The sequence below is a fragment of the Manacus candei genome, unplaced genomic scaffold (assembly GCF_025592945.1).
Source record: "Manacus candei isolate 608988 ecotype Guabito, Panama unplaced genomic scaffold, ASM2559294v1 h1tg000071l, whole genome shotgun sequence".
In the NCBI taxonomy this organism is placed as follows: domain Eukaryota; kingdom Metazoa; phylum Chordata; class Aves; order Passeriformes; family Pipridae; genus Manacus; species Manacus candei.
Window position 1 is genome coordinate 6,381,155 of NW_026138119.1, and position 26,775 is coordinate 6,407,929.

The window sequence follows — 26,775 nt, forward strand, 5'->3', positions numbered from 1 at the left end:
CAGTAAAGCTTCTCTTTAAAGGATTTGAGTGGTTTATTTACTTATGATATTTGCATTCCGGACAACAATCTCCCTTCTCTTTACAGTTGGGAATAAAGGAAAAAAGAGCACATAGTCAAGGGAGCTGCCCAGGGAATAAAGCCAGTTCCTGGCTTACTGAAATGGATTCAAGCAGAGGAGGGAGCAGGGTGTATGTTGGGTTTGTGAACAAATGGTCAAGTCACGCAATGAGAAAATTCAAGCTCCAATGAAAGCAAAAATCCTGCTTTGGTTTCTCCAGAGGTGCCAGTGCAGAGAAAGGCTCCTGGAAGAGTCACAGATTTGAATGAAGCTCTGTACTTTCTTGGTTGGCAACATCCAGAGTGGCTGGGTAGCAGCTTTCCAGCTCCCCAGTGTGGTTTACCACGCTGAGAGCTCGCTCCATCCAGTCTAGCAGCCATGAGAATGGAAACTTTCATGACTCACACCCTTTGCATAGACTGCATTAAAAGCCACCTTTGCTGCTGTTTTCACGACTGAGTGAAACATCGTGTCTGTGTTACAGCTCAGGACCTATGGAGAGGAGCTACCAAAGGGGGACTGGCACACCTGGTGTAAAGAGCCAAGAGTGTAATGCTCAGTGGGAGTGAAATGGAGCCAAAACTGCTGAGGAGGTAGGGGGAAATCATGGAGGCATCTCCCTGCACTCCATCAGGGCACTGTTTGGCAGCTGCTGCTCGGTTGTGGTGTGTTTGTGCCACTGCTTCATGGCAACGACAGCCCAACAGCACCGTCAGCAGCAAAGGTGTCTCTGAGCTTCCTCCACTGTGCTGGGGCTGCCATGGCAATCTGGGCAGGCTGGCAAACCTGTGTCATGTCAACAGCAGCACCAGGGAGTGGGGAAAGGCCAGTGCTCAGTTTGAATTGTTGTTGTGCTGGGTCCCTGACTCTGTACCCTGGTGCAATAAGTCGGTCCGTGGTGTGGTCACCCTTAAAAGGTTTCTCTGGGTGTGAAGATGGGTCTGCACATCCCCCAGCTGGGTGTCTGTGGCCTGCGATTGAAGTGATGCTCGAATTTCTGATTTCCACTGTTCGCTTTGGAAGCTGACTTTCAGGCTTTAGGGAAATCCTTCCTGCTCGTTCCACACCTCCAGGTGTGGAAGGATGTGCCCCTGCACATTTACTCCTCCCTCAGTCCTGCCACTCTTGATGCAAGGGGAAAACAAACGGGAGCAAAGATCATACCTACCTTATGCCCAATTTCTCCCAAAGGCCCAGGTGGCCCCTGTGGTCCCTGTGGACCCTGAAAAACAGACATACAAGACTCCTTTCATACATGTCTTCATTTCTGAAGGGCCATCACTTCTGTGGTCTGTAAGATAAAACACCAGCTCCCCCCCACACCTCAGAGGAGTTATGCACCGTGCAAGAGCTGGCCAGTGAGATGGAGAGGCAAGCAGTGGGTGTGCTGAGGCACCTTTGCAGGCAAAGAGCTCAGAAGGCCTTTCATCTTTCTGGCTCCCATCCAAAATAACTGCAGTTGGCAACCTGGAAGTGCCTGGTTTACCCACTCCCTTCACAGTCCAGGATGGTCCCCACAGAGACAGAGAGCAGGAAGAGATCCCTCTTCTTGCTTTGGTGGTCCTGTTGGCCCTACTTGAGGTCTGTGTCTTCCCCTGTCAACCTCCCAGTGCCTCTTCCCAAGCTGTAGGCTCAGTTCTGACACTATCAGACTCCCTCCTGGTCCCCCTTCCACTCAACCTACCACCCCACTCCAACTCCTCCTGTTACATCTGACCCTGCCCCAGCCCCAATCTTGCCCTTCTTTTCTCCCTTCAAAAATCCACCCCAGCCTGTATCCTACGCTCTCCCTGGCTGATCCATGGCCCCCTTTTGCTTTTCAGGGGTCTGACCTTGTCTTTCCTTACGGCTCCTAGGACTCTAGCCAAGTCCTTCACATCTCTGACCACGCTGGAGTTGGCAAGGACAGAGAGGCTGGGAACGGGATAAGTGGTGGGGAGGAGACAGACAGAGAAAGAAATGAAGTGTCTGTGTGTGTGCTAGGAAAGAGAGAGTGATAAGACACTTGCCGGGTCGCCTGGAGCCCCTTTTGCTCCTGGAGGTCCAGAAGGTCCTTGGATACCCTGGAAAAATTAAAAACACCAGGGTCAGCTCCAACCCCATAGAATCCTTCATGGCTTTCAGCAGTAACGTGCATCTCATAAATGCTCCAGTAAAAGGAGGGGAGGAGGTGCCCTTTTAAGTGTGAGACACTGTCCAAATTCTCCCTCCTGAACCAGGACCCAAAACTTACAGACTTGAGTGAACCCGAGGTTACGGAAGGAAGCACAAGGGACGGACACTTACTGGGAAGCCGCGTGCTCCAGCCTCCCCAGTCTCCCCCATCTTGCCCTGTGAACACACAGTTACAGCAATCAGGAGCTGGGAATGTGCCCACACACCCGCAGCGCTTTGGTCAGGAGAAGCTGTTGTTCCCTGGGCACTGGGAACGTGGGGGTGCCCCCCCAGAGAGGACTGACACCGTGCCAGGCTTGGCAGGCTCTGGCTCTCACAGAGGACATACCTGCAGCCCATCTGGCCCCGGCCTGCCTGGCTCCCCTGGTCGGCCCTGGAAAGCAAAAAGACAAAGTCACGTCAGCAGGAGCACAAACTGTTGGTGATGCTCTTCTGCCCCAGCCCATCTGCTCCTGCACATTTTCCAGCAAATATCCCCTCCAGGTCCCTGCAGCTTTTGAGAGGACAAATGCCCACCATCCTGCCCCAAGGAACACCCCAACCAGCAGGGAGTGTGGGCAAGGGCCCTGATGCTGACACTGGATAGATTTTACTCTGGTGGCAAGACAGGCTCATCCTTGCTGGTTGCTCCTCATGGAGCAATTGAACACGCCCTGGAGGAGGAGGATGAGACCTCCATCCTGCCCAGAGCATTTCACAGCACAGCACAGAGCAGCCTTGGCACTCACCTTGACACCTCGTGACCCCGGCTCGCCTACTGGTCCATCAGGCCCTCTGTCACCCTGGAAAAAGGTAAAAGAGAGGCAAAAATAAGAACATGGAGGCTATGTCTCACTGGAAAATCCAGCTGTCACTCTAGCCTTGGCCACCAGGACAGTCCATGAGATCAGTCCTGGCTAAGCCAACCTGTACCTGCTTGTGTTGAGCACAGCAGTTCAGAGCCCAGGACTCAAAAGATTCTTTCTGTGTTTTGTTGCTTCATTTCTCACCGTTACCAGCACACAGAACTTTTTATTCCTATTAAACCAACTACCAGCCACAAACCAAAGCCAAAGGAGAAAAGCAGGCCAGGAACAGCCTTATTTTCAGACAACGGTTATACGACAACAGTCTTGCAAGGCAGAGACTTGTAGTTCCAGCCTTATTGATAGCAAACCTCTGCATTCCTAGAAACCTTGCTTTTCCAACTGCCTCTGCCCTTAACACTTGGCATACCACACAATCTCATCATCACAATCAGGGCAATAAATATACAAAATATAGAGGCACACAAGCCCCCAACATACAGTACTTTCAGATTGTCCTGGGCCCCAAATTCCTCAAAAAGAGCAGGGTATATTTGCTGGCAGCTGAACTCCAAGCCTTCAGCTACAGCTACTTGCTATTTAAAGATTTGGCTGCTGTTAGGGTCCAGGCAGGTGCTCATGCATATGCAGGTAGGGAGGAGTTCAGCTGGCTGTGCCTGCTTCTGCAGGTCTGGTCCCATGTCTGGCATCTCCTCCTGGATGTGCAAGTGTGTGGAAGGCACGAGGAGCTCAGGAGGTGTACAGGACATGCACCCTGCTGCAAATGAGCAGGTGGGATTAGCTACAAATGAACAGTTCATGGCACAGCTCGAGCGTTGTTGAGGAAGGGGTGTCCTTGTTCCTCCAGAGTTCTAAGCAAGGGGAGCCCTGGGAAGAGGGGAAGATTGTGAATAGAATCAATGGTTTGAATTGGAAGGGACCTTAAAGACCATTTAGCTCTCACACTAATTTCAGGAGAGTTGAACACACAACCTTCTGCACCATTTGAGCCCCAGAAACCAGTGTGTCACACTGACAGAGAATAAAGAGCCACAGTGAGAGAAAATAAAACAGTTAAAAAGGGCATATCAAGAGACTATTAATGGGCTTCATGTTCATAATCAGGTCATTAGCTCAGTTGGGACTCTTAGGCGCTACTGCAATACAAATAATAAATAAAAACACAGAGTGGTGTTAGAATGTAGTGGTAAGAGGAATTCTGAGAGCTGGCCAACACAGAAAGAGAGAAAACAGGAGCCAATGTGCTTAATCGGGATGCAAACCCAGTGCCAAAAGTAATAACAGGGCTAGGGAGCCAATGCCTTAGAAAAGCAACTCCAGGATGACAGGCAAAGAGAGAGACTCACAAAGAAAGGCACTGTACAGCAGAAATGTATAGGAACCTCAGCCAAATTATTACAGCAGACAAACACTGTCAATATAAAATAATGCAAAAACTTCTACTGCACTTGGCAAAGCTCTGTGCTGCTGAGCAGAGCTGAGATTAAATAACCAAGAGCCTGTCTTGCACTGCCAGTAAGGCACAGCTCTAAAGAATGCTCAGCCTGGTCTCCAGGACAGATGGACAGAGAAGGACTGTGCCCCAGATGGGAACCCCACAACCAAAGGGGGTGTTTCACAGGTTGGGGCTTTGCTGCACTGACGTCAGGCAGCTCTCACCAGCCCAACACCCCAAGTGCTGTGGTTCATGCTGGCTCCTAGATCAGAGAGCAGTAAAGACCAAAAGTTTTATTAATCCATGTCCCTATAAACCTCAAAGCACAATGACATAAACCAGAAGGTCATTTAAAAGCAGGGCTACTGACAGCTCGAGTCAGACAGCCCTGTAAGTTTGGGTGGTGGGAAAGCAGGGCTTGGAGGCATCTTGGGGCTGTGTGGGGTGACTGGGACACCCAGCAAATACACAGACCTGCCCATAGGATGGGAAGGTGTCAGCACGGTTATGATGCTGGCACTCTAGGAAAGCACCCTGCTGCTCATCCTCCCTGGAAAATGAACTGTTCCCCTTCTCTTTGGGCAGCCACTCAGAATACTTTATGCAATTACACCTTTACTATCCAAGCTGATGTGGTGACCTGCGTGTGAAGCAGGGGAAGGATGTGCAGACAGGGAGGAGTCCATAGCTCAGGCCTGGAAGAGGGAGCAGGCATCAGAAGCAAGCGGGACGTGGACAGTGATGACCCAGGTTAGAGGTTTCTCTTCTGAGACAGATCCTGTCAGGAAGAAAACTGGGATGTGTCTGGCCCTTCCAGACCCATCTTCTGTAGCCTGTCCTGCCCTGTCCAGCCCCTTTGCCACTGCTGGGCTTCTCTAAACTGGGTGGAGGCTGTTGGATGCCCTCCGTACAGCAGTGAGGGCTGTGGTTCTCAGTGGTCCAACTCAGCAGGGCTGGTTGGCTGGGGGAGTGTTTACAGTATCCTTGTCTCTTCCAGCAGAGCCCTGTCACCAGCATGGCAGGATCTGCCAGGGCAATCTCACTTCACAGCAGTCACCTGCCTAATCCCATCGCAACACAACTCATCAGCATTTGACCTAAGGAAGGAGAAGGTGACCCTCTGTCTGTAGATGCACGTGGCAAACTTCATCTTCTCCAGCCTCCTGGGCTGAAACCTGGGGCAAAGGCTTCCCCTAAACCACCTTGACAGGGAAGGCTACATTTAGTCAATTAGTTAAATCTTCAAAACTCTCTATTACTGACAACCGCTGGTCAGAGATGAGCGCGTGAGGTCCTGGCAGCTCTCCAGGGAGATCCCAATGCCAAATGCTGCAAGGCACAGCACGGTGCCTTCCCACCACAGACCTGGCAGCCTGGCCTTGCAGGCAGGGCTGGGCACAGCCCCTGGGCTGCCCTTGCAGCCTCAGTGCCCCTTGGTCAGTGGGTGCACATGCCAGGACAGTATTTCCCTGAGATGTGCAGCTCTACCAGCAACCCCAGACTAAACAAGGTGCTAAAATGTTGGCCAGGTGTGAGCAGTGTCAGCTCACAAATGCAGTGGAACTCAGCTCCAGGCTTTGCAACTCCTGCAGAACTAAATACTCAACAAAGTGCTCCTGCAGAGCAGCACTGCATTTCCCCCTGTTCAAACAGCTACTCAGAGCTCCAAGAGAGACAGTGATGAGCCTGTGAACTGCAGCATGAAGGAGCAGTCAGTAGCTCCTTTCCAGAAACCCAAAGCTTCTTCCTTACACCTTTATCCAGATACTGATACTTCACTATCACAGTCTGGCCAAATGAAAAGCCAGCAGATGCCTTGAGTGAAGCCAAAGGGAGACATCACTGGCCATGGATCTGGAGCGAACCTGTCCTCAAACACTTCCAGTGCTTTCTCAGTCAACTAGAAAGATCCCTGGAAGCAAAACAATACACCCCTGCTTTGTCTCCATGAAAAAAACTCAGCTGGGCCTGGAAGAAAGCAACTATTTTCAGGTTTGCTTAGATAACACCACTTTACAAATCCCTGGCATGTACAAATGTCTGCAGTTGGTGATGCTGGGAAGCGCTGGGTCCACGTGGCAGAGGGCAGTGGTCCCTCCCCTCTGGCACAGAGCAGCAAAGGGCTTGGAGTGCAGGTGTTCTCCCCTTATCTCAGCTTTGCAGGCTTCACCTGGGCAGCAGTTAATACAGGAGCTGGATGAATGGTGGAAAAGAGAAATGTGATTTGGGATTTGAAAAGCTTCTCTTGTATCACCTGAGCCAGAATCCAGCAGTGAGAGGATAACATTCCAGAAATACTGAGAGGCACCTTGGCCAGGAGAATAGGGCAAGGTAAGGCACTTAAAGCAGGATTTCAGGTGCAGCTTTATGATCTGAGTTGCCAAGTCCTGGCTCCGGCTGATATTTAACCTTTTGCAGAGATTCCCAGTCTTTTTGGTGACATTTTCCTCAGGAGAACATGCTGCAGACCACGCATTTTCCTGCTGCCAGGAGCTGATTAGAAGAAACGGGCTTTAGGATTTAAGTGAGATAGGGTGAGGGAGTTGCTGAATCAGCTGCCCCCAAATTTAAACCTTGATTTGGTTAAATAATTAGTTTTAAGCATGTACATAGCTGTCACTAGCTGAATGTTAAGCACATGTTCAAGTGCTACACTGAGTACAGATGAAGGAAAATGAGCCTGGGTTCACGTATCCAAGTTTCTTGTCCTTAGGGAAGAGCAGAGGGAAAACCACATTTGAGGAAGATTGTTCAATACCAGTTTGGTGGACTAAACAAAGACTTGTGAAGGAATAACAGCTCTGTCAGGACTAAAACGGAGGTTACAATTTTTAAAGAATTTTCTTTTTAATATATACATATCTTGACAGTACAAAAGCTATCACATCATAAATGCAGACCCCTAAAAGTCTCCATTGTTCTTTACAATCAAAACCATATTTGCTATTTACATTTCCTTCAAAAGCAAATTTGCTTTAATGAAGCATCCATAAACAGAGCTCATGGAATTCATAAACATCTGGCAGGGGCTACATTCATGTTTCCACTCTGAATTGAATTACATCCCTTTTGTAAGCTGGGATAGACAGAGGCTAATGTCTGAAATTACAATTGGGGGATCATTTCCCCATCCTGAGAAAACCAAGAGCTGGAGTCACAGGACCAAGTAAGCAAACATAGAATACTATGTGCCTGGAATATCTTTGGAGAGTATGAAGAGAAAGAAAACATGAGCAAGAGAGATACAAACCAGAAATTCTCCAGGCAGGAGATCTGCTGGTCCTTACAATAGTGACTTCCCTGCATCATATTCTTTGAAATCTGTAGGATTTCAGAGCAAAGGCCAAGTTCCTCCTCTCTGCTGGGAATCTTAGAAAGGATGCCTGTCTGTCCCAGAAATCCTGTATTGATTATATCACTGCAGCGCTCAGACACACCAGATCTCCACCACTGCATTTCTGGTTTGCAGGGCTGGGATTTGCTTTGAAGTCTGGGTTCCCTGGTGGGGGAATGTCCAGAGGGAGCGACTGGCACAGGGTCTGCTGGACTGAACACCTGGAGAGGAAATGTAAAGCCAGGCCATGAAGCTGAAGGTCTCTATTATGTGGTATGTCATTTTGAGGATGGACAGTGCTGACAGCAGTTCAGCTGTGGTCCTGCAGGATTTCTCCAGAGGGTTTGGCACTCTGGATCCAGCTACACCCAATGGCAGGTACCTGCTGTGCCAGCCAGATTCCTTTCCTAGGAGCTGAATTCAGCTTTGCTCTTGGTTTTACCTTGTGTGATGATAACAGATACTTCCCTTTGTCATTCCTGGCAGTAGGAGTGGAACTGGAAACAGCCTGGTTGGCTTTGCTTTCCTGGAGGGCTGAGGACTTGAGGCCAAGGCAGATGTAAGAAGCCAAAGAAGGTTTATGTGAGGGAATCTTGCACAGCCCAAGAGCTGCAGTTGCCCAGGGATGCCTGCCTTAAGGAGAAGCTCAGTGCCAGGGATGTGGTTGGCATTCCTGGCTGGCAGTGGGGACGAGGCAGTGCTTGGGACTCCTCTGTCACTGCGAACATTAAAAGCACTGGCAGAAGCATCTGATCCCCTTGGAGGACCCACTTCTCCAAGAGTCCACATATTTGCAGCCTGGATTCATCCAGAAGGTGTTTTCTGTTCAACTCCATGCTGTAGTTTTACTTTGATGTATTTTCCACCACCCATTCAGAGCCTCCCATGAGGGAATGCCTCCAGTTTCTCATCCGTCAGGATCATGGATGTCCTGGAACCTCACTCCCCAGGGGCACCTCTGAGAGTGAAGCTGGGGAGTGAACTCCATGGGCCTCCCCACCAAGGAGAACAGAGGCATGGAAGCTGTTCTTCCCAGTCACAAGTTAAAAGATGAACCCTGATATGCATCTGCTGAGCTTTGATGTTACTGGTGTCCTTCTAGATGTGATTTTAAAGCTTAGAGCAGTTCCAGGGTACATAACTCTGTGGTCATAAAGCTTCCTAATTGGTTATTTCATTTCCTTTTGCTGGTTACAGCTATTTGAAGAGAGTATTCACTCTGGCAAAGGGAAACATATGCAATCCTTCCCAAATTCCCTAAGCAGGACTTGCAGTAGAAGCAGAGATTGGAGGTAGGTAAAATGTATAGTTTACTCCAGCGTGTCTCTTTGAAAATGAAACATGGAAACAGATCCTTGGAGGGAGAAATGCAAAATATGTTGTTGTTGGGGCCTTCAGCAAGAACCCATGTGTGCTTGCTATTAATACTTTGTAAAGCAGCTGGACAGGGAAAAACAACCCAAAGCAGGGATGGATGCTCCTGCAATAAATATCCAGTTGGAGAAGAAAGACTGAAGAGCTCAGTGGGATGTGGGTTGGATGTCACAGGCAGGAAAACAAGCAGCTTTGGCAGGTCCAGAGGTCATTCTGCTGTCGGCTGTCACCCAAACAGAGCAGGAAGCACCACACAAGAGCTGACTCAGAGTGCCTGGGAGGTATTTATGGGTGTAACACGGACTTGTAGCACTGGCAGTGATGCCAGTTGGTACCATCACCCAGCACTAGGCTGGGGGGTGCCCTTTCCAGGCAGGAGACACACATGCTTACAGTGTGGGACAGTTGAGCTACGTCCAGATAAAACCGGGGCCTTGTGTTATGGGCTGGAAAAACCCATAGAAAGACATAGGGTGTGCTTATAATTTGATCTGCTGACAGTGCAAAGCACACCTTCCTCACAGCCCTGCAGAACCCTGCTGGAAGTTATTGATCCTGTGAGACTGGAAAGGGAGATATGGGAAGAGCAGGCTGCTCAGATCCTTGTCAGCACCATCGCTGCTGACCTTGTCTCTTAATTCCATGTCATGACATAACATTTCCCCTTTTATCTGCCTCTCTTTAATCACAGCATTTCACATCTCAGCTGCTCTCTCTCCCTTGGCAACAGAGGCACCTTTTCTGGTCTTCTACCTGTACCCTTTTCCCGACTCAGATACGTCTCCAGATGATTAAATCTATACCATCCTCACAAGAAACATCTGTAAACAGTGTTTCGACACTACAAATAGTTGGAAAAGACAAACTGGATCACTTCCATGCTAACCTCCACACTGGACATCCCTCTGCCCATACACATCACTTGTATTCACATCCCTGGGAAGACTTCCTTAGAAAGCCCTCGTGTTTTATGCACAGCAGCAACATGGCTGTGGCAGTGCTGCCCAGCTTCTGCTCATCTTCACACCCCCAGGCTAATCCACCAGATTGCTTTTCCAATGGCTGAAAGAGGAGAGGGATAAAAGCTCCTGGAAAGCGCTTACCCTGCGGCCTTTCATCCCTCTTATCCCTGGTGCACCACGGGCTCCTGCTGGACCCTGGAAGGGGAAAAGGGAAACAAAATGAAGATGGAGGAGGAGGAAGACAGTAGCTGTTGGTAAGATCCTATGTCCCTACGTGATCTGCAGGGGCCTCAAGTGAAGTCCCTTGACCAGCAGGTTGGTTCATTAGACTCTTGCCAGACACATTACCACATTTACTTCTCTGTAAATGGTCTTTTTTTTTTTAAAATCACCGATGGTCTTTGGATTATGAACATTTAGGCCAAGGATCCTGGCTGAGGTTTGTATGCTTAATGACCTGCAGCCTGTTATCTGTGTCAGTGGTGTGATGTGGAGTCAAACATCCAGAATCCCCTCCAAAGCTATTAAAAGCAGCTGTTGCTCAGCATCTGTTCAAAAATAATAATAATAACCAGGATCTGGTTTTGAGTTGTCCAAATAAAAAAATCAGACACCTCATCTTGGGTATCCAAGTTTGATCTTTTCAGCCAAATACTGATTTTTATCTTCAAGTAATTGTTGCCCTGTTAGTGTTGCATAAATATTGATACTGGCAGACAGATGCTAATTTCATTTGGACTGTTGGTGCTGTGGATTATCCTGTTCTTCTTACATTTACAGAAAGATTTCAGGTTTTCTTTTCACCTGGATTTGTACACACTTGATTCATTAATGTGCATACAGAAAATGCAGAAAACCAGGTGGTTTTTTTTTTCTGCTAAAATATTTGTCAGTGTCAAAAAAATAAAGGATATGTTCAATTAACAGGACTTACTTCTGTATTATAACTCTGAAACCGCATATTTAAAATTAGTGCCTTCCTGCTGTCAGTAAAGAAAACCTCAAAATGACACATTCCATCCTTACTCTCTCAAACATTCCACATCAAATTTGGCTATTTATATAATAAGAGCTTTTACCAACTGTCAACCCAGCACACTCCACTAAGGATCAGAACAAAATTGGGCTGTGATCTGCCTACTGCTCATACCACTGCCACTAATAAAGATTCTGCTTTTGGAACGGAGATGTTGAGAACACAAATGCTTAGCTGTTCCCACTCAAGATGGAAAAGTCAGTTGACTGTAACTGTATTTGCGATCACAGTAAATCTCAGTTTTGGTACTGAGGTCAGAAGTGACTGGCACAGACAGGCAGTACATGTGTCAGATGCCTGTTTTATAGAGACTTTTATGATAAACACATATTGAAATGAAATACTTTGTTGGCATTTGGAATATCCTCCTGGAAGTCTCAGCCTAACTGAAACAGCTTACGAAAATACAAGTACAGAAGTACTTGTTGTGATGGTAAAATGTTGAGGGAACAACTAGATACCATGCTGGGAACTTCAAGGAACTGTTTGGGAGAAGATAAGTGACTGTTAATATGCCTATATATATATATTATTTTAAAAAAATGTATATTAACACAGAAGATTAGCACCATGATGGTGAGTAAGGAGAGGGAGAAGGAATTCACAGGTCCCAGTGAGCTGAAGCTAATGGCAAAGTTTCCTACCACTGACTATACTTTTGCTTCCCATTCCCAATTACCCTCCATTGAATTAGTCAGCCATCAGACTGCTATAAGTCTCACTGGAGAGCTTAATCTCAAAGGTTTTAACAGTTCAGGACAAACAACAACAGCATGCCTCAGGTCTGGCTTGAAAAGAAAATAAGGAACGTTTGGTGGAGAAGCAGCTGGAATTAATGAGCAGGGATTTGATATTAGGGGATTATTTGATTTACTGGCTTTGTGGGGAAGTTTGACTTATTGAATTATGACTTTTTAAAATGCAGTCTTGGAGGAAATATTTTGCTTGGATGAACTTGTTATTTGCCTGCAGGAGAAGAGGGAACTGAAGGAAGCGGAAGGGCCTGGGGACGGTCTCAGCTCCCAGAGCTCTGCCGAGAGGTTTTGACATCTCTACTCAGAGCTGATGCCTCAACTCATAGTGTTGTTATGCCCCAGTGAAGTCAGACAAAACTCAGCCTCAACTAAAGGTGCCATTAGTGGTGCACTGGATGGTGTTCAGGAGCTTTCTGCCATGGGGCCAGCACAGAACCTGCTTGGGCCAAGGGCAATCACAGGCACTGAGCTGGTGGGAGCCTGCCTAATGCTCCAGCTATCCCCAAGACATGCAGCAGCTAATCTGATGGGGAAAGTTGCTAAAAATGGGATATTTAGAGATATCCAGCTGCCTCCTAGGCTCCTGTCAACAGCAAGTGCTGCCACGAGGGGCCACAGAGCAGCTCAGTGCTGGCGGCTGCTGGCAGCATCATCCTACTTTTTTATTGTAAGGTCCTGGCGGGTGCCATATATCTGCTTTTAACGCAGAGATGGGTCACCCCGAGGTGCTGTTTGACCTCAGACCTTCTCTTTCCCTCACCTCCACTGACTTGCAACTGTGCAATCCGTGCCCAGGCAGCAGCTGCCTGCAGCCGGTGCACCCGGAGCATCCCCGAGCTCCCCACACAGGGCACAGCTGACCCTGGATCTGAAGGTCAAGCCTTTGGCACTGCCCAGGCATTTTACTACTGTGATCTTCCTCCTAATTAACAGCACTGTGGGAATTCACACACACTGAGCAAAATCCATTCCCTGCACCCGCCCAGAGCTGCCTTTCTGTTGGCTCCAGCGAACAGCACACAGCGGCACTTGTGCTGCTGGGAGAGCCCGAGCTCCGTCTAAACAACGGCTGTGGGAAACTGGAGCTGGGCTCAAATCTGCCTCCACAGCAATTGCACGCTCCAGCCACAGCTGCACATGTGCCAGATGAGCCCATCCAGATGGAGGGTCCATCTGGGGCAGCTGCTCTGCTGCTCCTCTCACGCCAGTGAGGGCTCTGACCGCGCACGGCGGGGTCACTGCATGATGTGATCACCACACTGCCAACAATTCCCAGCCTGGAATACCTAGAGCTAGTGAGCCTGTGTCCTTCCAAAAGACTGAGGCTGGATTGTGATTTTTGCATCCCCAATTAGGGAAATGGGCTATAAAAGGTTGAATTAAGCACTGCTTTTTTTTTTTTTTTTTTAGCATCTTCTTCCATGTTGCTCACACCCATGCCCCATTCCTTTCCCTATATCTGTTGTTCACATCAAGCTTAAGTAAACTGGGATCCAGTTGCTTGACTTAGCCTGCAAGTGTCTAGGATATGGTATTACAAGGTGATGATAGCCTTTACTTACTGTTGGTCCAGGGATCCCAGGAAAACCCACTCCTCCTGGCGTCCCAGGGTGCCCCTAAAAGGGAAGGAAGAAGAACATGCCTGGTGTGAATGCCCAGAATCTGCTCAGCCCTGCATCCTCCAAATGGGAAAACAGGAAAAAAGGCATTGTTGGCTGGTTGCAAAGTCAGGCAGGTCTAATATTAGTCAGTGTAAAATGTTTCAGGGGCTGATAGAGACAGCCAGGCTGTTGATAGCCCAGCTCCAACCTGGCCACTGATATCAGAAGTGAGATTTTCTGAACAGCCCAGAAAAGAATGGGCTGAACTAATAGGAAAATCTGCCTTTGGGTCTTGCACTATGGTAGATACGAAATAAGTGTCACAGCAAGACAAGGTCCTGCTGATGTTCCCTCTGTCAAACTCATAAATGGGGCTCCCTGAATGGCAGAGCACAGCAGGACACTGAGAGTGCTGCCCAAGCACCCCACACCTCCAGCTGCTCAGGCAACTTGGGATGTGCACACAGAGCCCTGTTCCCAGACTCTGTCTGTTCAGGAGCCAGGATGCTTGGGAACAGGCAATCCTTGAGTTCCTGGTTGTCTCCACTTGACACAGCAGGTCCTCAGCTGATGGAGCTGCAGAACACGCCTCCAAACCCAGTGTTTCTCTGAAGGGGAGACTGCAGGACACAACTGCTGGGGAGAGGTTACACCTCCATATCCAGTCAGTCAGATGGCCATTCCCACTCCCACAGAGAGAGGAGGAGCTTGCAGCTGTTGTCATGTAACTAAAGGACTAGGAGAAGCTGCACCCTTGGCCAGGACAGAGACAGAGAGGCAGCAGCAAGAGCGAGAGAATGCAGACTTACTCCTTACCATCGACCCCTTGACTCCTGGAGGGCCTGGGGGTCCCACTGGGCCACGGTCACCCTAGGAGAGAGACAGGTGCATAGGAAAGGGTGATCTAGAGCAATGAAACAATTTAAAAATCCACAAATTCATGTCTCTGCCACCAGCTTTCTACCAGAAAGGCTTCTGGCACAGAATGATCATCACTCTCTTTCTATCCATCTCATCAGAGTAGTTAAAGGACTACAAGAAGAATTAACTAATCCTCCATATCCAAAGTGAAGGGATTTTACTCTTGCCATCAAACCACCAAGGTTTGAAGGAAACAGGCCATGCACTGAAGACCACTTTCAATTCCAAACAGTGCTAGGATTGAACCCCAGGAGATCTCCAGCCCTTCCCACCCCAGGCATGTCATCCCTGTTCTGCAGCATCATAATCCCTTCATGTGCTGGCACTTTCAGAGCCATGGATTTGAAAACTGTTGTCATGGGGCCTTGCTGAGAGCAGGGGGTCAAGCTGTCAAAAACCAGAGCCTGGTGCTTTCAGAGGAGACTGTAGGTGTTGTGGGGGAATTCCCTGTCCTATGGCTCATACTGAGACCTGGAGGTCAACAATGACCTGCAGGCCTGTGTTTATGAGGGGCTCAGAGGCAGATGACTCCACAACCCACCCTGAAGATACCATTCCTTCTGAAACAAGACACCATTTGGCATTAAAAAACTTAATGTACCAAAAAATCACTCATTAATCCCAGAAGTCTTACTTATCCCCCCATGCAGGCCATCTCACTTCCCCTGAGTGCATCCCGGACCCAAGGAAAGGAGACAAGATGTAAGTCCCCAAGAGCACCACTGTGACCCACTGATGTGAGGGTGACATGAAGGCACAGCTCTAGGAATGGGACACTGAAAACTCCTGAGGGAGATGGTGGCAATTCCCACCACAGCTGCCTGTGCCCCCCCTCCAGCCCCAGTGATGCACTGGGAATTAGGTGTGTTACGTTCACGTGCTCGAGGGGGACGAGGAAGGAGGATTTAGCAAATGCTGCCAAGTAGGTTACGCCCAAAATCTGACCTACCTACAGCTAAAGTGTAAGGGGAAATATTTGCTGGGCTCGGAGGAACTTATTAAAAACAAACCCCCGAGTTTGTGTTGTCACCAGTTGGCCCTTGTAAACCAACGTACAGATTCTTTTCTCCCTGAATGGATGGATTTTATTAAGGATGTATTAACTGTATTGTTCTCTTTGATAATCTTTGGATTCTACTGGCTTCAGTCTTAAGTTTTGCAGCTCTCAGGATGGAGATTGCTGACTCAGCTATGTCTAATGAAAGCATATTTCCCACTTCATTTAGCTCACAAGAGCATAGTAAGCTGTAGGATACTATGCCAACTGGAGGCCTGGTTGAGGTTTTGATTTGATAATAGTTATTTCTGTCATCCCTAAGTTTGTCCTGGTGAGAAGTCTGATAGAAATCACAGCTGTGCTGAGCATCTCCGAGGGCAGATTTTCAAAGGACAGCCTGAGTTTGCCTTGACACCAATGTCATATCATCGTGTTACAGAGTTGATCTGGAAGATGAGAATGGCTCACGTGGTCAAGGCTTTGGCATGGAAGTCATAGGGACAGATGTGAATTTAATGGAGTGGGAAAAAAGATCTTCCCATGTCTCCTGCATGGCAAACCCCTTATTCCTCATTCAATTAAGGGCTGCAGCTGCCATTGAGACAGCTCAATCAGGCACCAATTTTCTCTGTAACCACCCTGGACACATCACAGGCTCTTTATTCCTCTATTTTCCTTCTCTAAAATGCAGTCCATGTAGTGTAATTTCTCCTGTGCCTTGACAGCTTGGGCTGAGGTAACTTCTGCTCCTGCCCCACCAGAGTCCACAGTGTGGAATGGCCTTTCCAAAGGCTGCTGCAGACAGACAATAAAATGCATCTGCAGCAAACACTGTATAACTGTCACAGAGTCTTTACATCATTACCCAGAGGACAGGGCTTGAAGTAATAAAAGTGAAAGAAAGCACTGATGTGTGGAATGCATCATTTTATGCTCTTTACTATCTTTACAGCTGGACTGTGAATAATTAAGCCACCAATGAAAACCAGCAGCCTACAAGTGAGATAGGATGAGTGACATAAATTATTTGTCTTTGGAAGATACTTCTGAATAAAATTTTACACTCTAATGGAAAACAAATTAATGTCCATTCACAGTTTTATAGAAAATAAAGCCATTTTTCCACCCAGAAGAAACATATATCTGTACTGTACACAAGAGGGCACCAGCCCTTAGTGTGCCCAATGCAACCAGGGCCAGCTGGATGGAATGGTCCTCATCCAATAAAAAGGGAAATATTTGAACCAGCCTTTGCTCAGATGGGTGGCTGCACTCCTGCACTTTCTCTGCACCTGGGAGATTGCTGAGACCTCTTGTTCCATGCAGCCTCAGCCCTGGTCTTGTTCGACCCCACTGGCAACTCGGTGTGGGCTTGTGAGCACATCTCTGCACAGCTCTGTAACCTCAGCCCCGTGGACTCCTCCCTTGACCAGGAACACAGGGCTGATGGGTCCCTCATTCTCATAAAAAACAGAACTGACTGTTAAACACAAGCTGTCTGGCACATTATGAATGAGGAAAGTAAAATTTTCAGAGGATATTTGACGGCATCTCCTTGGAGGGCAGCGCATATTAATTCCTAAATGAGACGTGGATGATTTTGGCCTGGCCCACGACTAGCTCAGACACCCTGGACGTGCTGCATTCCCAGCTGGGTGTTGCACTGACACGAAAACTTAAATCTCCACAACATTTCTCCTGCCCCAGTCTCCCTCATCCTGCATAAGTTACAACAACCATTTCATTGCAGGCAATCCTACCTTTTCTCCCGCTATTCCAGGCTCCCCTACCGGACCAATGAAACCCATTAGACCCTGGGGAAAGAGAAAAGGCACAATTAATTTTCGGTTTTACTTGCTGAGAAAGTAAACAGTTCCTCTGGTCCACCTTGCTGGCTGCAATAGCACAGCATCCCTCGTATAATGCTCAGTAATTCCTACTGGCTACCAGAGCGGATGGAGTTGCTCCCGGCCACGGGAATGTCTAACTCCACAGCTGGTTCTGCTTTAGGCACCAGCTGGAATGGCAGCACTAGGATCTGCAAGAACCACAACACACAGTATAGGGGATGAGTTAAGCATGTTCTGTAGGAAGGGCGAGTCCATAGTGTGGCTTTGTTTTGCGAGCTCTTCCCGAGACACCAGCGCAGCCTCTCCAAGAGCATCGATAGCGGGAGCTCCTGCGTTGCACAGAGACAGACACTTGACATCATTTTAGCTGCTGGACTGGGTAAGACTTCCCCTGGGTTAATACTAGCCCTTTGTGCAGAGTAATTTTGCCCTGGATAGTGTCACGCTGCTGGGATGCCAGTAGGAAATAAAGGTCTCCTCAGCCACAGGGGCCAGCAGGGCACAGTGGATCCAGCACACTGCTCAGAAACTATCTTGGAAAAAAACTCCAGCCTAAACTTGGGATTTAAAAACGTTCGGGATAACGAAGAAGCAAACAGAACTGCTTTTAATTAGGAAGATGGAAACAGATACAATCTCAAGCTAGGATTCCTGAGAATTAAAATACAGCAGCCTCCCTACCAGCTCCAGTGGTTTCTGGCTCTGGAGATGCAAGGGACTGTCCCCTCTGTCACCACAGGCGCTCGCTCTCACTACACGGTTCTCATGGCCTTGTCCTGAGCCCCAGCAAGGGTCACTGGGAGACAGATATCTATATTTAGCTCCTCCAGTGAGTCTGTAACTTAAAGGGATTCACCTCCTGTTGAAACACTTCATAACCTGCCCACACTTGGCATGGGTGCTGTCAAATGAAGCCGTGCCCCAGCTTGTTTGATTTTAGGCAACAGTCTGATCGGTGCTGGTGGGTGGTTGCTGAGCAAGTCAGAGCCAGGAGATGGATTCTCCAGTGGTACCATCCTGCTCTTCCTCTTTCTTTTTTTTAGAATAATTTGAAATCTTCAAGATAAATTGTGAAGTTCCTCTATGCAAGAACAAACACAATGGGAGAAAAGCTTCACCAGCAAGGCAACTTCTGGAATGTGATGTCAGAAGAGGGTGAGCTTTTCGCCCCGCTGTCTCCTTTCTGAGGGAAACAGTGAGAAAAGAAGGAAAGGTTTCCTCTCTGTACTCCTGCTGCATTGCTTTCCCCATTCCCAGCTGGCCTGACACGTGTGCAGTTTGTAGACAAGCTCTCTGCAGCCTATGCATCGTTGTGGGTCTGTCTGCACCCGTGCAGTGACAGGGTGAGCTGATACTGCCCAGGTACAGAGGAGCACCCGGCGCCCAGAGCAGCTGCCCACAGGCTGTGCAACTCCTGCCACCAAAAGCCTCTCCCTCCCCATGAAGTTACATTCACAATGCAGAGATACAGCACAAAATAACCAGCCTCATCATTCTCCCACATACGTGAGGCTCAGCAGACCCATTCTGAGACAGAAGACACAATATGGGTCACTCTCGGATGACTTTTAGAGAGAACAGTGTCTGATGATGACTCTGAACACTGAGAGGCTTCATGCATTAACATTCCTCATGTGGTGCAATTAAAAGCCATCCTTTGAGCATCTCTGGAGACAGGAGCTCCTCGCTGAGACATGCTGAGGGGCTCAACAAAGGCATTGCTCACAGACACGCAGCTGGCTTCACCTCTTGCAGGGAGCAGCCACACACTCTGCTCTGAGTTTGCACTTGTCACTCTGGCATGGGAGCAACATCCAGGTGAAAAGTATTTGGAAAAACTCACGAGAGAAGGCAAAGAGCTCAGTGGGGACATCAGAGCCCGGAGTTAGATGCTTGCGTTGGAAATTCCTGCAGAGATGGTGTCCGGGGGACTGGTGTGCCACTGCACCATAATGGAAATATCCAGGGATTGATTGTCACCAACCCTTTTGACATCAATGCTGAAACAGTCTTTACTTGAATCAGTCCTTGTGTCTGAAGCTGAGGCTGTCTCAGAGCACAAGGGTGCCATCACAGCCAGGTTGCATGGACAAGACACAGGAACCAAAGGAAGAGCAGGAAAATTTGCAACATCTGCCTATGCGAGGTTGCCACCGGGTGGCATCGCTGAAGGCTGCTGGATCAATGATCCTTTTGATTAGACATGAGTGCAGATAATCAACTGCATCCAGTTACTGAAATTTTCCTGCAGCTCAAGGCCATGAAGAAGGCAAATATTAAGGCTAAGAAATGAGATGCCACAGGAAATGCATTGCTAGGCAAAAATAGACAACACGGCAAGAAAGAACAGATCTGTTGCTTTATTTCCAATTTCTCAGAAAACTGCAGAATTGTCTCTCCTGGGAAGATGCTCTTTAAGATATTTCTGGTTGCTCAGGTCAGTCCCAGCAGAATAAGATAGAACCCTGCTCTGCAGCAAGTGTTGGTACCATTCAGAACAAGACTGTTTCAAAAGCCCTTCTGAGGGGCCCTCCATATCCAAGGTCAGGCTTGAAGGCCAATCTTCTGACACACTGTCCATGGCAGCATCAGCTTCCACCCTGAAAAGTCTCTAAGGAATCTGGGTCATGGAGTGAGATGTACTGGTGGTGCTCCCCAGGGCAGTCTGCTGGTGCTCTGCAGATGGGTTTGCAGGGATTGCAGCAAGCCAAGAGCCCCCCAGCCCCGACAAACTCCTGAGACCCCTCTTGCTGTCACAGATCTGCTGTTTGTTAGGGCAGTTTGTGCAGAAACATGAACCTGCTGCATGGATAAATATCAGGGTGGAAGGAGAGCACAGTCAACATTTCTGGTTTTCACTCCAAAACCAGGGAAAATTCTGTCTGTGCTGGTGCACCATGTTTCTGCTTGGGGGGAAGATGTCCCTGCTCCCTGTGTGCCCAGCAAGAGGAGCATCCCACAGCAGAGCAGGCTTCCAGCACAGTAGCTCTGCAGTGTTTGCAGCCAGCACTGTCTGCACTGGGCTAAATTAACTAACCTTGCTGTGTCTGCGAGCAGACACAAATCGAGATAGATATGTCTAGGCCAAATAAATCTCAGTAAATTATTGGGAGTGTATGAAACAACTGGGGGAGATTGGGTAATGACATTCTTCGCTGCCAAAATGGGATAGAGACACTAAAGGGAACACAAGGAGATTTAGGTTTTAACACAAAAACATTTAGGTTTTAAGAACCAGAAAAGCCACCGACGGCAAACGTTTAATCGGAGCAGACGTGAATTGTGGCCATTACACTGAAATGGCTCCGGCGCAACATATTTTTCCCAGGTTCCCAGGGTTGAAAAGAGGGCCTGCATCGAACACGACTCCAGGCAGTGTGTGTAATGATGCACGTGAAGTCCCAGCAGCGGTGGCTGCCCGGATAAAGGCCCACAGTATACAGGAAAGAATGTAAAACATTTATATTAGACGGGGAGTTCAGCATGTCACTCGTGATTCAGTCTGCTGTATTCCCCAGCCAAGGGCATGGCGGAAAAGGGATGGAGATTGTTAAAAAGTTGCTGGGGGCTTGAGGGGAAGGAAAGGGGGGGACTGGTGGGTTGTAATTCCTAACTCCTGTCTCGCTTTCCCCATTTATTGTCCAGCCCTGTCATAATTAAGCCCCCCTTCTTGGCTCCATCAACAGAGAGCAAGTCAGCAATGAAGCCTTGAATAAATCATAGCCCATTTGAGAGAAACAACCGACCGGCGAGCCCAGCGTGAGCAGGGTCTCCCAGGGACGGGACCGCCAGTCGCTCCCAGCGGGAACCGATCACGGCCTTTCTGTTTTACTGGTTCGCTAGAACTCAAAACAAAACAAACCAGGGACAAAGGACGGGAGGGAGTAAATGTACAATCCTCCCATTCAGATGAAAGAAAGGGAAAGTAAAACAGTAAATATCACAGTTTAAGGGAGGACGCTCTGACCCGCAAAGAACAGCCATGTGGTTTAACCCCCTGTGCTCCGGGTTCAGCCGTGCCCTGGGGCCACGAGGGGAGGGAAGGTGGAGACACGCTGTCAAAACACTGTGTCCCATCACAGGGGCCGTGAACACCACAGTCCCCATAAATCCCTGAAGGAGAGGCCTGGAGGTCAGAGACGCTCCAGAGGGGAAGGTAAATGTGGTGGGAAAGGCGCAGCTCTAAGATGTGGGAAAGGCCGTTGCAATTCCCTGCTCGGTTCTTGGTAACCCACTTGACCTTGGCCAAGTCAACAGGTATCTCCCCCTCCTCCTTTGGAAGGGAAAACACATTAAGGAGATAACTGATGGCGTTGGTGTCCTTTGACAAATTATTTTAGAATATTGGTATTGGGACAACATGCTTCCCCCTTAAAGGATGAGAGACCCCCAAGGGGCCATGGGGTGACTGCCCTTCCCAGCACAGTGAGATGGGTGCGTGGCTGACCCTGACACTGCCCTGAGAGTGAGCAGGGCTGTCACTTCTGGTGCAGGGGGAGGGACTCAAACAGCTGCTTCTGCTGTGACAGGACCTCCTCATTTCCATAAAGGATGTTAGTCAAATGAAGCGTCTTTCAGCTCTTCATGGGTATTCTCTTCATGGGTATTCTTCATGGGCACAACTCTTCATGGGTATTTCCAGTCTCTAGTGCTGAGCAGGGGGTCCTTGGGTAGCCCCCTTCTCCAGTTTGCCATTCTGTCTGCTGCAGGGTGTTGCTTCTCCCACAGGGCTGTCTGACCTTCAGCATGGACACTTCGGTGACATCCTCCTGCTGTGCATTCCCAGCGCTGGGACAGGAAGGCTGGTGGCCTTGGCCAGAGGCCCCGTATTCATATTCTTCTGACTCCATCTACAGGCAAGGAAGGGTTAACCCACACATTTCCAGGGTACTGGGGCGCCCAGCAGCTGGAACCCTTCCAGCACATGAAGACAACAAGCATCTCATGAATAAACTTCCCGAGTCTGTGTCCTTGCAATGGAAAAACAGTGCATCAGGGACTGCCCTGTGGCTTAAAACCTCATTTTTCAATGAAAGCTCAAGGACCACTGAAAACCTTACTGAAACTCCCATGTCTTCCAAGATATATGTCCCTGAGAAAGGGAAGAAAGCTCCAATGAGATGGATGGCTGATCTCGTGTTGTTAAGCCAAGGGTTTCCACTCTGAGAGAACCCATATGGTGGGCAGAGCAGGAGGACTGAAAAGAGTGACCACTCCTATTGTGGAACAGAAGACACCAAGGTATCCATGAGAGATAACAAGTGAGGTGATGGTGTCTTTTAATGCCAGGTGACCTGGGTAGCTCAACCTCTCAGAGCTCTGAAAAAAACAAACTCAGTCCCAACATCAACTGCTAAAGTTTAAGTGGAGGGAAGAATGAAACCCTGACACTCCAGCATCATTCAGCAGAGGTGTGATGGGAAAGGATGTTTTTGTTCTAACGACTTGACTGGTTCGGAAATGGAAACTCTTTCTTGGGTGATATTTCTAGACAGAGACTAATTGACTAAGAATAACACAGGCAGTTTTCCTACCACTGTGCTGGTTTCAGTGTCAGCAGAGGCCAGCTGTGTTTTCTTTTCAATGAACAGTGCCTACAGTTCTCATCCAAGGTCAGTCCTGAGGGATGTTAAAGAATAATAATCCTAATGATGCTTTGTCCTTCAAGGACAACATCTTGTTAAGGATCTCAAAGCACTTCTAAATATTCATTTTTAACAGCATCCACAGGTGCCTGAGAACAGGAGGCACTGGGCTAAGCACTGTTCAGGGCTGTCTCACACCTTCCACAAAAGAGGAAACTGAGGAACAAAGGACTGGAAGGTGTTGCCTGAGATAATACACTATTTGATAAAACTGCATCTAGAACTCAGACATGGGGAACAACTTTGCTCCTTCAGTAGTTGCTCTTCATGAGCAAATTAACAACAGTAATACAGAAATGTCTCTAATTTCCAAATAGAAATAATCACCCTTGATATATACTGAGACTCATCAGGTTGCTGGTACTGAAAAAGGTCTACCTTGGCTTCTTAGACTTGCTTGGTCAGAAAACCATGGAAGAAGCGATCCCCAGCTGTTACATACAGGAGAAAGGACAACCAGAGAGGCTGGCAAGCTAAACAAAACCCAACTGGCTGACCATCCAGCAGGGAAAGTGTTGGGAAGGACATTTGTGGTGAGATGCAACACCTGCTTTGCCAGGGCCGTCTGCCACAGCCAGCTTGGTGTGGTCATGTGGGAACGCACAGAACATGTTGGGTGCTCTGTGGCTGCAATTTCAGGGTTGTTGGTGGACAAGCTGGTTGGTTTCAATCACAGAGACATGGGAAAAATTGTTTCTTTTTCCTTGATGCCTGTGGTTCCCCTGAAGCCTTCAGGGATGATGCATGTCCTGGGCTGCCCCAGCTGAACGTTCTCTATGGAAGTACAGTGAAAAGCAGCTCAGTGCCTCTCTTCCCCTCAGAGCGCCCAGCTGGAGCACAGGGGCTATGGACAGCTTTGAGGTGGCCAGAAGCCCCTGCCCACTGTACTCTGCCTTTGCTCTGGACATTCAGGAGACACTGTACACAGGAGTTTGCCAAGCAGACAAAGAAAATAAGGAGTTTACCTGCTCACCAACTTTCCCTGGTCGGCCACGGTTTCCTGGCTCACCCTGCAGGACAAGGAGACAGGACACATGGGTTACTTGGTGCTGCCAGTCACGCCCTCAGTACAACATGATTCTTTGTACACCCATGATTTGGGCTGCTGTGTGTGAATCGTGGACAATCTGTGAGAAACATCTTGCAAAACCAACTGTGACTTGAAAGATAATTCAAAGCAAGAAACACAGCTGACACAAACATGGAGCAAACACTTGTTCTGGAGGGAAATGCCCCCAAAGCAGCTGGTCCTGTTGTAGTAAAATAACCTCCAGAGAACCACATTGAAACATAAGCTGTCTACTGTCCTGTGGCATAGCCTAGTTCTGGTTGCTTTATCCCAATGTTTAATAAGGCATGAGTTCCCATCAGGGATGTTCCTGAAGTTGGGGTGTCTCTGACCCATAATATCTAAGTCTGAATGACTGAGTAAAACACAGATAAAGACAGAAATACACCAGCAGAAGGAAAAGAGTAGGAATGGCCTCTGATTAACCAGAGGATTTGAGGATCTAAGGAAAGCAAGAGTGCAGATCCCATAGGCAGGTGGTGTTCCTGAACAACAGAGGAGAAGGAATCCAAGAAAATTCGTTTGCTAGTGGAAGAGTCACAGTAATAAAAGACTTACAGGCAATGCTGAACCCTGATTCTGCTCTTGGAAAATCTCAAACAGGGACAACTACTGTCACATGGAGCATCCAAATGAAACCAGAGCAAGAACTCACGTGAGTTAAATCACATTGCAGGATAAGGGAGTTCAGAGCACGAGAATAACGTGAAAAAAGCAGGAGGAGGTGAATTTCCAACCCACCAGGGATAAGGGCAGCCGTGGCAGCACGCAGAGGTGGTTGGAGTGCCCCTGGATGGGCCATCCAGAGGCCAGGCTCACCATGGATCAGTATTGTCTCCGGAACAGCAGCTGTATTTTCTCAGTAGGCAGATACTCCAGATGTGCTGCCAGACCACATTTTTGCTATTTACTGTTTGAAGAGGTTGTTTTTATTGGGTTTTCTCTTTCCTTTTGAGTGTGGGTTTGTGGAGCGCACTGCCCTGGGATGGCTCCTGCTGCTAATTAGGCAGCAAAGATAGGAATGATGTGCATTGTTTTAGAACAAAAACGTGGAGGAGCAATGGAAAATGAGAGGAGATGATGGAGGGGGGAGTTGGTTAATATCAAAGGAAGAACACACTTGTTTATAATAAAGGACATGGCTTAAAAAATGCTCCATCATTCTTTTTGCTGAAGAAACAAGCAGAAACTGAGACCCCAGAATTCTGAGAAAAAGAGAAACCCTCAGTTTCCTTGTACTCTCTAGAATGAACACTCGAAGAATGGTAACGGTCAGAAAAGATATTTCCCTCTTCCTTTCCTCCTTTCCACCCACTGTTTTTCCTGATCATAAATGAACTCTTTCCTCACCTTTGAACCACTGGGACCAGGTGTTCCAGGAAATCCCTTCCTGCCAGATCGACCCTGAAATACATAGAAAAACCATGAACATCCAAAGCTCGCAGCAGGCTTAGTCACAGTAGTGTCTGTGAACTTATATGGTGCAGCTTGTACGATTGCAAGATAAAAAAATAAAGATTAAAAGTTTATTTTCTGATCCACCTATTACCAATTTTCAGGATGTTTTACTCTCCTGCAATGACAGTTATGTACAGACCCATTACAAAATCCTGAGCTGGCAAACTCACAGATATGATAATATTCTTTTTGCTTCTTCTAACTGTGCTTGTGTGATACATAACAGAGGTCAAAAAGACTCTCTCTGACTGTCCAGCTTTTCCTTCTACCTATTGAAAAATACTATAAATCAAGGAAGAAACATCAGAGATGGTTTCCGGTCCATGTGCTTCATCTTGAGGATGAACTATTTAAACGTTAGAGAGTTTTTCAAGGTCTGAGACTTTAAGCAAGTTATAAACTCAACACTCTGTGCAAGATATTTCCTGGACTTCCAGCCATCCTGGATCAAGCACTTGGACAGAGCCCTTGACATGACAATATTTCATAGCAGGGCAGTTTACTTCCCAAACCAGGAGGTTTGAAGCCTTATGTTAATTTAACTACAATTCCATTGCAGGGTTATTAGAGCTGGTAATAACTGAGTAAATGACTGAAACCTACCTCTGGGCCAGGGACTCCTGGTGGTCCTAAGGGTCCTTCATCTCCCTGAGGTGGAAAGAAATTAAAATAAAAGACAAAGTAGTAATTTGGACTCAACAGGCAGCTAAAATGAAATGTCTGCAGTATGAGCAGCAGCTAGACACAAGCTGTGTGCTCAGCTGTCACACTTTAACAACTGAGTCCTTCTGTAGCTCAGAGCAGGCAGCTCAGCATCTCTGAGGTTTCTCATCTCCCTTCCCCATCTCAAGAAAAAAAAGATTTAAAGTCAAGTCCTGCCAGTGAAGGCCATCCAAAATTTGACAAAGGAAACACCAGGCTGGATTTGGCCTGTAGGGTGCCCTGGACATTCTGTCATGACTCTGCTTCATTTGATTTGGCAGGGATGAGAATGCTGTAGAGCTCTCCACTCTTTTTCTTTCTTCCCCCAATCCTCCCCCTCCCTGAAAAAAAAAAAAGGGTGTTGCAAAATTTCCCACAGAACCATTTGGCAACTGTATGAAGGTTTCCCTTTTGCTTTCAAATGGGACTCCACATGCTGCAGGATGGAGCTATCACAAAATCTCACACAGCAATTGGACTCGGGCCTCTCCTTTGGCTCTACACCAATTTCTAATGCGATAGGATCAGACCTACAGTTTCTAAGAGACCTTCAATTAAGCTTCACAAAAATTATCTCAAGTGTCTAAAACCAAGT

The 26,775-nt window shown here is 47.9% G+C and overlaps 1 protein-coding gene across 1 annotated transcript in view; it reads right to left on the bottom strand.

The window, feature by feature from the left end:
• Positions 1-26,775, bottom strand: part of COL27A1 (collagen type XXVII alpha 1 chain) — a 146,309-nt gene that overhangs the window by 40,981 nt on the left and 78,553 nt on the right. Inside the window, exons 22-33 of the mRNA XM_051807870.1 lie at positions 26,082-26,126; positions 25,371-25,424; positions 23,917-23,961; positions 17,217-17,270; positions 14,355-14,408; positions 13,500-13,553; positions 10,288-10,341; positions 2,964-3,017; positions 2,564-2,608; positions 2,347-2,391; positions 2,070-2,123; positions 1,229-1,282 (exon numbers count right to left, since the gene is read on the bottom strand). Coding sequence (XP_051663830.1) covers positions 1,229-1,282; positions 2,070-2,123; positions 2,347-2,391; positions 2,564-2,608; positions 2,964-3,017; positions 10,288-10,341; positions 13,500-13,553; positions 14,355-14,408; positions 17,217-17,270; positions 23,917-23,961; positions 25,371-25,424; positions 26,082-26,126 — 612 coding nt within the window. The remainder of the gene's footprint in view (positions 1-1,228; positions 1,283-2,069; positions 2,124-2,346; positions 2,392-2,563; positions 2,609-2,963; positions 3,018-10,287; positions 10,342-13,499; positions 13,554-14,354; positions 14,409-17,216; positions 17,271-23,916; positions 23,962-25,370; positions 25,425-26,081; positions 26,127-26,775) is intronic.